A 7,634-nucleotide genomic window follows, 5' to 3' on the forward strand; every position below is an offset into this window, starting at 1 on the left:
GAAGAGAGAGAGAGAGAGTTTAGTAGACAGAAGAGTGTCATTCAGTGAAGTGGCACGCGAGATTGGTCGTCTGCAAAATCGTCTACAAATTGGGTTCACGTGTCGTGCAAACTCCAGTGATAAGCAAATCAGCGAGCGAACTATTCTGCCCACGACTGCAATTTGTCGCATCCAGCGAAGATGAGGGACATTCCGGAAAAAGGTGCGTGCTTTGCCTCGCTCGACTATTGCACAACGACGACGAACTCTGACTCAGTTATATTTATTTATTATATAATTTCCCTCGTGCGCCACTCTTATGTGAAGTCGGGAGATTATATTTGGCGTTGAGTAAGGCGGAATAAGTGAGGAAAACATCATTACCTTCCTGCCTGGCACATAACCTCAATGTCACCGCGGCCGGCTGGGAAATACGCAAACGCCACGCAGAATTACGCACATTCCATTCAATTTACTCACAGGCAATCCTATTGATAAAGCATAGTTGTCGGAAAATTGCCTCACAAGCGATTGGTTTTGGGAAATATTCAAAACAAGATTCAAAACATCCCGCTCTTGGGATTCACACTCCCTTTGCTGTTTTCAGGATCACATTTTTATTCAGAATTCTTTCATAGCTTTCATTTTCTTTGCTTTCTCCGAAAATATGTTTTGAGACTTTTCTGTATTTGCGATCCTGTTTATAATATTCAAGGCATTTCTCACGCCTTCTTCTGAGTTTTGTTTCTGAATCCGACAAATTCTTAGTTTTATTGTATATTTTGAAGTTTAATAACCATAGCTTAGGCTAAGAAAGCTTGCAAAAAGCTTTTTTGGCAAGAAAAAATGTTATGAAAAATCCATTATCAATTTTCTGGCACGTCTGTTAATATTCTGTAGATTGTTGCAAGACTGTCTGTTGAGTGTCTTAAGATTATCAAACGACAAGACGAAAAAACCTAAATAAAACTTCGTTCGGTTTATTCTGAAAGATTTATTAGCATTTTTCACCTTTGATTACATAAGAATTTGCTGCAAAATTCAAGCGAATTTCCACGAAACGCTAATTCAAAGGCAAGTTTTTTCTTATCTCTATCAAGTGATGGTGAGATAAAAGAGTTTGCAGAACTTTTTGCAAAACTCCACAATTTAAATACATTTTGCTTTTTATCCATAAACATATTTCTTTATTGCCTTGCAAAGAGGCTCTGAAGGAGTTCGCTTGTGAACTTGTCTTGACATTCAAGAGAGTCCGGATCATTAAATTCCTTCATGCTCTCTCGCATGGGTAAATGCTAATCATTACTCAATCGCGCATTATGCCTACGTGTCATAATTTTTGGAAATGGAAAAACTTTTGCAAGGTTTTTTGGCAACTCCACATAAAACATCCGTGACTGATTGAGTAATTGCATTCAACATTGGGCAAATGGGAATTTCACCTATGACCTTTCCACACACGACGCTAAGTGAATAGTCTAAATATAGACTTCCACCCCTTTTCACATAATTTCCTGTGCGGGAGAAGCGGTGATTTTGAGTTCCATGGAAATTGGATGAAAAGTACAATTAAAGCGATAGTTGTGGAGGCGATGCGACGGTGGGATGTTATCACTCTTGAAGGTCTCCGATGAGAAGTTTCAGTTCTAATTAGGCAAATTTGCGCTCGAGCAGAATTACCCTGTGGCGGTCTGACAATAGAAATACCTCTTGACGCTTCTGCCTATGCACAATTTATTGTAGGTATATTTTTGGGAGCGCCATAGTCATTCATAGTATGGCACTAGCCATTCAATCTTTTCCATTTTCAGCGGTAATAATGGTGTGTGTGTGGGAAAAACTACACAAAAGGCAGCTCACGGTGTGTTTGTGGCAAAACATTGCGTATTGTTCTTGGTAAAATTGTATAACAGTGTTCTTTCTGCTATTTTTTCCACCACACATTGATAGCGTTTGAGGATATATAAAATGCGCATGTGACAGAAAGTTGTTATTTCGATAATTCAGCGCGAGCTTTCTTAACAGCAAACGCAGTGTTCGCCAATGGGCTTAGCACCTTCGTCATGGATTCACTCCATAAATCAGTGGAAGATCACCAATTCACAACAATGGACGCATGTTTCACGGCTTTCGATAAGGACGGGTGAGTTTTTCTCTGTTTTTCTCACCTAATATTTTTCCTCTTTTCTCCACAATTCACCTTAGTTGCTTGAGTTTTTTCTTTGCCATAGAATCTGCCATTTGTAGTTAGATTTGAGGCACTTTCTTAGGACATTTTGCGGCAAAAGACGCGCAATCTTAAGGGCTTTCGTGATTGCTTATGTGCGTGTGCAGTGGAAATGCTAATCTGCGAAGAGTACAAAGTGAGAAATGGTGGATATAAGTTGAATAAGTTCTTGAAAAAGTGTTAAACTTGACTTATTCAATGACTTGGAAGGAAGGAGAAAAAGTTCTAATATAATTATATGGATTTTTGCGCATAACATGTTTATTGATTTAGAGAGAAAAGTCGGCACAACATTTTCCACATATTTAGCACACATAAGACGGGAAATTGAGCAATTTCCTTATGTAAGAAGCATCGTTGATTGTGTTCATCTCAATTTTGCAGCGATGATCGGCTCTCCTTGTCCGAATTCACGCTGATTTGTCGGGCGCTGTTCAGGAACGACAAGGGCCACATTTATGTTGTTCCGCCGGATTGGCTGGAGCACATGTTCGCGGTGTTCGACAAGAACAACGACGGCTTCATAGACAGGGATGAATTTCAGTTTTGCTGGAACAACTGGATCAAAACGGTGAGTTTATAGCGTTTAGTGGGAACGATTCCCACTCAAACTGGGGAATGTTAAGCTTCAAACATATAAAAGTTTAACATTCAAATTGAATGTTAATTGTTAGAGAGTTTACAATCACTTCACACTCTGTAAGAGAAGTAAAATCGAAAAATTTGCCAAAATGTTTAAAATACAATAAAATAATTAGTAAAACCGCGATAAAAATAATTTACTGCAAATATATTTCATGTTCATGCTTGAAAATAAAAACGTCATATTTGCTCCATATTTCAGATCCATCTTTCCAAGTTATTCTGCAATTTCTGATTTATTCCTTTGCTTTTTACACATTCAGGCGGCACAAATCAGTTTAACATGTGTGAATAAGAGTTGCAAATAACACAAGTCGTGAAATTTTTAACACGATCGCCATTCTAAACTTTCGTCATATTCCACTAGCTTTAAAGTTATCGAAAATGATTTTTAACTAAGTTAAAACATATTTTTAGAGGAAAAAACGTTAAAATTTACAATCCAACACATAATTAGTTTATATCAGTTCTGTTTTACTCGTAAATTGTGTAAAAAAGGGGAAATTTCACACATTTTTTATCGATAAGTGTCGGTAAAGTCAATAACTTATCGACATATAATGAGATATTTCGCTTACACAGGTGACTAAGAATAGCAAAGATAGTTACAAACTAATATAACACATTTTTAACAATTCTTGTTTCATTAGGAATCGCTGCATTATATTTTAAGTGAAATTATTCTCAATACTCGATCAATTCTCCATAAATTTTATAAAATACTCTTTTAATTTAAATTAAGAATAAATTTCATACTTGATTCTCTAATGTGATTTTGGTCATTTATGTGTGATAGCGAAGAAATGCCTATTTTTGCACAAAAACTTTGTCAAACAGTGTAATAAAACAGGCGACTTTTCCATTAATTTTGCGAGCAATAAAAGCATCTCTCATTATTTTGCTGTAACTTCAAGTGAAATATCGGGTAAATGAAGAGCCATTAGACAAGTCAGAGCAATCAATAAGTCAAATACTTTTTGTGTTTGTGTTGAAATTCTGATTTTTATACCTTTTTTATTTGTGGAATTTGATCATAAATTGCGGTGCGGAGTCTCGCCTTCGGCGATGCGCATATGTAAAATTGCTGTATGACATCGCAATTCATTTTCATCAAAGATTGAACTATTTTTGGTGCTTCACAGGAAATTAACATACACGCAAGAAATCAATGAATCAATAAAAAAGGAACAATGGCTACACGTTGGCATTTTGCAACAATGCTGTGCGCTATTGTAGAAAAACACCATTTCACCATGCGTGATACATCGGAAATGTCTTTTATATAGAACTCCCTCGGCGATGTGGGATAAATGGGGCTGAGCTGCAACCTTGGGTGGAAAAATTAAACCTTGGACATCGATAACAACACCTCGTTTGCATTGACTTGTGGGTGAATTATAAAGTGGAGCAGATTTGTGTGGGGATGGAATTGTGTCTTCACGCAATCTGCAGCGTAGCAATTATCAACTTATCATGCAATATGAAGAATATTTTATCTCCTCCATCGCAAGCCGATGAATCTCTGACATTTCGTTTGCATATTGCCGGGCGAGTGGATGTTGCAACTGCATTATCAGCACTGAAATGTAATTTGTGGAAATTGACCTTTTGAACTTTAGCCATATTCATTATCAATTCCATGGGAAGTAAGCCAAAATCAATTAATCTCCACTCTGAACACGAGCGAAGCTATTCACATGAGTGAAGGTGATTTTGTAGATGAGATTCTGCTCGTGCGATGCTAAAAAGGCTCACTTGACGATTATAACGAGATGAACAATTACGTGGCTTGAGGGCTTTCTTCGCCATCTGATTGTGGTGTATTATAAATGATGGTTTTCAAGAGCATCTCTCCTTGTCTCTCTCCAGATTGTACGACCGACAAATGCCTTCCTCATTGTCGACGTGCAGAATGATTTTATCAGCGGCTCCTTGAACATCAGCAACTGCAGCGCGCAACAGAATGGCATTGAGGTAATGGGCGAATGGGGTGGGAAAGTGTGTGCTTTTGCCATCATCTTGCTCTTCTCACGCAGATTCTGGCTCCGATTAACAAACTTCTGGACACCGTGGATTTCGATACAGTTTTCTACTCGCTCGATTGGCATCCGAGCGATCATGTGTCGTTCATTGATAACGTCAAGAAGCGCCCTTTGCACCATTCCAGTCCCGTTGATGCTGACAATGCACAGGTTTACGACACGGTGATCTTCGCCGGGCCGCCGCCAATGAAGCAGCGCTTGTGGCCGCGCCACTGCGTTCAGGATTCGTGGGGAGCAGAACTGCACAAGGACATGAAGGTGCGTTGAGATCGCAGCTCAATATTTGCTCTGATTTCAATTTATTTCTCGTTTAAATTCTCAAAATTAGTCAAAATGACGATTTCAAGACATAATTTTCCAACCCAAATGAGTATATGAAGAAATGTTTTGTCATTTTTCGCATAATTTTATAGCTATTTTTCGTGATGCAAATGTTCTAAAACATTTAAGATTTAGTCGATATTCTATTTAAGGCACTCAAGGAAATTCAGTAGATGTTGCGAATCTCTCAGACACAATTGAGGATATCTTTTTAACAAAGACGAATTGTAAATTGTTTAGAAAAGGTGAAAATTCATTGAGTGAATTGTTTGTCATCTTCCGCAGGTTGTGGAGAACGGCGTGAAAGTGTACAAGGGAACGAATCCCGAGGTGGACTCGTACTCTGTGTTCTGGGACAACAAGAAGCTCTCGGACACAACTCTGTGCTCTCAGCTGAAGACGAAGGGAATCACGGACATCTACGTGTGCGGCCTGGCCTTTGATGTTTGCGTCGGTAAGTGGAGCATCGCAGTGGCGCGGATGCACTGTGGCTCACGAATCGATTCTCGCAGGTGCGACGGCGGCTGATGCCCTGTCGGCGGGCTACAGGACGGTCCTCATCGAGGACTGCTGCCGGGGCGTCGATCTGAAGGATATCGAGTGCACGCGGCAGACAGTGTCGACCAACAACGGCGTTATCGTACAATCGCGCGAGGTGAGACATTTTCTCTGGGTGTTTTCCCTTCTAATGCTGCTCAAGTGTGAAATCACACTTTTCATGCTGTGTGTTTGCCAGTCAATCGGAATATTTATTGCCAACTCACTTTGCGCGAGAGTGAAAGTATATTTGAGTGTTTTCCCAAATGCTTATGATTTAAGCACATCTGCTGTGTGACTCTGGAGTGTGTGTGTGTGTTTGTGTGAATTTTCTTATTTGACTAGCGGAAATATTTGCATATTTTTATGTAATAATAAATTTTCTTCCTTTTCTCTTCGGCGCGGTGTTCGTGGAAAAATTTTAAGGTGAAAGCAATGGTGGAAGGTCGTGATCGTCGACCTGAATTGGGCTATAAATTGGCGATGGAACTGAAAAACAGCGACTCATCATCGGCACAGCGCAGCGGAAATCGACGGCCTATTTAAAGGCGAGCTTCTGTGCTTTTTGTAATGTCTCTAAATCAAAAGTGGGTCTCTTTAGGCATGAAGAAGCGCACGTTTGTCCAATTTATCTCACACAATCAGATCTACTTTTGCATAAATTATAGATGAGCGCAGGCTTTTCCTCTGGCTCTACATAGGCGACATTCCTGCAAAGTGTGGCGCATAGGTTGTACTATATCAGATTAGCAACACTAGACAGAGCATGCGAACGTATTTTAGTTTGAAATCCGGGCTCTCAATGGGCATTGTTCCGTCCTGATTGTTGTACAAATATTCCAATATAGCTGCAGAACTGCTGTTATAAATAATTATTGTGCAGGTGATTTTACGGAAATAATTTCCACCACGAAATGCACAAGTAAATGAGATATATTCCAATTCAAGGTAAATCTTTTGTTTACAACATGAAAAAATAGGAAAAATTGTGATGCAAAGTGAGCTTAAAAGGATGTCTTAAAGATACTTGTAAAATAGGTAAATTTCACAACACAATCATGAACAATAAAAACATTCAATTTCATCATTTCCCATGAACAAAATATCTCTAATGCCTTATATTTAAACGGGTGAAACTGCGCTAAAAACTCTTATTATCGGCTAAATTCATATCACTATAGTACAATTCCAATATATTTATCTTAAGCACGTGAGTGTTAATTTATTATTTGTAAGATTTCACGGGTATTTTCTAGAATAGACTTCACATCACAAAATATCTTAACCTCAACTACTAATATGACTAAGTATATTTATTTATGACATAATTTCAGTCAATGGTTGTGCTTATAAAAAATCTTCACTGTGTATTTGCCTTAAGAAATCACCGAAATAAACTTTATCCTTATTTCCAGTTTAGTAAGAATATTTTTTGTGTGCGAGCATGAATAACTGAATGTCAGAAGAGAACAAATCTAGACATAGTTTATAGGGGAAATTGAAAAAGAAAAACACTAGAATGAGCAACTTAACGCATCATTGTCACAATGTTAGACTGAGAAATATAGATTTATTAGAGATTAAAGCAAAAAATTTGCATAGTGGCAAAAATAGTGTTTAGTGTGGCCGTAAAAGATTTAATTATAGCCATTATAGCACGTAAAGGATATGGACTGTAGAGCTCATTTGTTAATTATCAACACTACAATATTAAGACGAAAAAAGAACGCTCTAACCAATTTTTGTGCTGTATATTTTCTGAGTAGAGTAATAAAGATATTTATTTCTTATAATGCTGAATTTCTTGAGTGCGACGAGGAGAAAACGATGGATAAAATTGAATGATCCGTCTTCTAATTCAATTTAATTCTGTTGATTTAAATTGA

General features: G+C 38.0%; 1 protein-coding gene across 1 annotated transcript; it reads left to right on the forward strand.

Moving 5' to 3' along the window:
• Nucleotides 1–17: 17 nt before the first annotated feature.
• Nucleotides 18–7,541, forward strand: LOC132258344 (uncharacterized). The gene is made up of 8 exons (XM_059755642.1): nt 18–202; nt 2,005–2,122; nt 2,591–2,777; nt 4,718–4,822; nt 4,885–5,148; nt 5,497–5,665; nt 5,724–5,866; nt 6,175–7,541. The coding sequence occupies exons 1-8, from the start codon at nt 181–183 to the stop codon at nt 6,292–6,294; spliced, it is 1,128 nt and encodes a 375-aa protein (XP_059611625.1). The 5' UTR covers nt 18–180; the 3' UTR covers nt 6,295–7,541.
• Nucleotides 7,542–7,634: the final 93 nt, after the last annotated feature.

The sequence above is a fragment of the Phlebotomus argentipes genome, unplaced genomic scaffold, assembly GCF_947086385.1.
Source record: "Phlebotomus argentipes unplaced genomic scaffold, Phlebotomus argentipes genome assembly scaffold_4, whole genome shotgun sequence".
Classification (NCBI taxonomy): Eukaryota; Metazoa; Arthropoda; class Insecta; order Diptera; family Psychodidae; genus Phlebotomus; species Phlebotomus argentipes.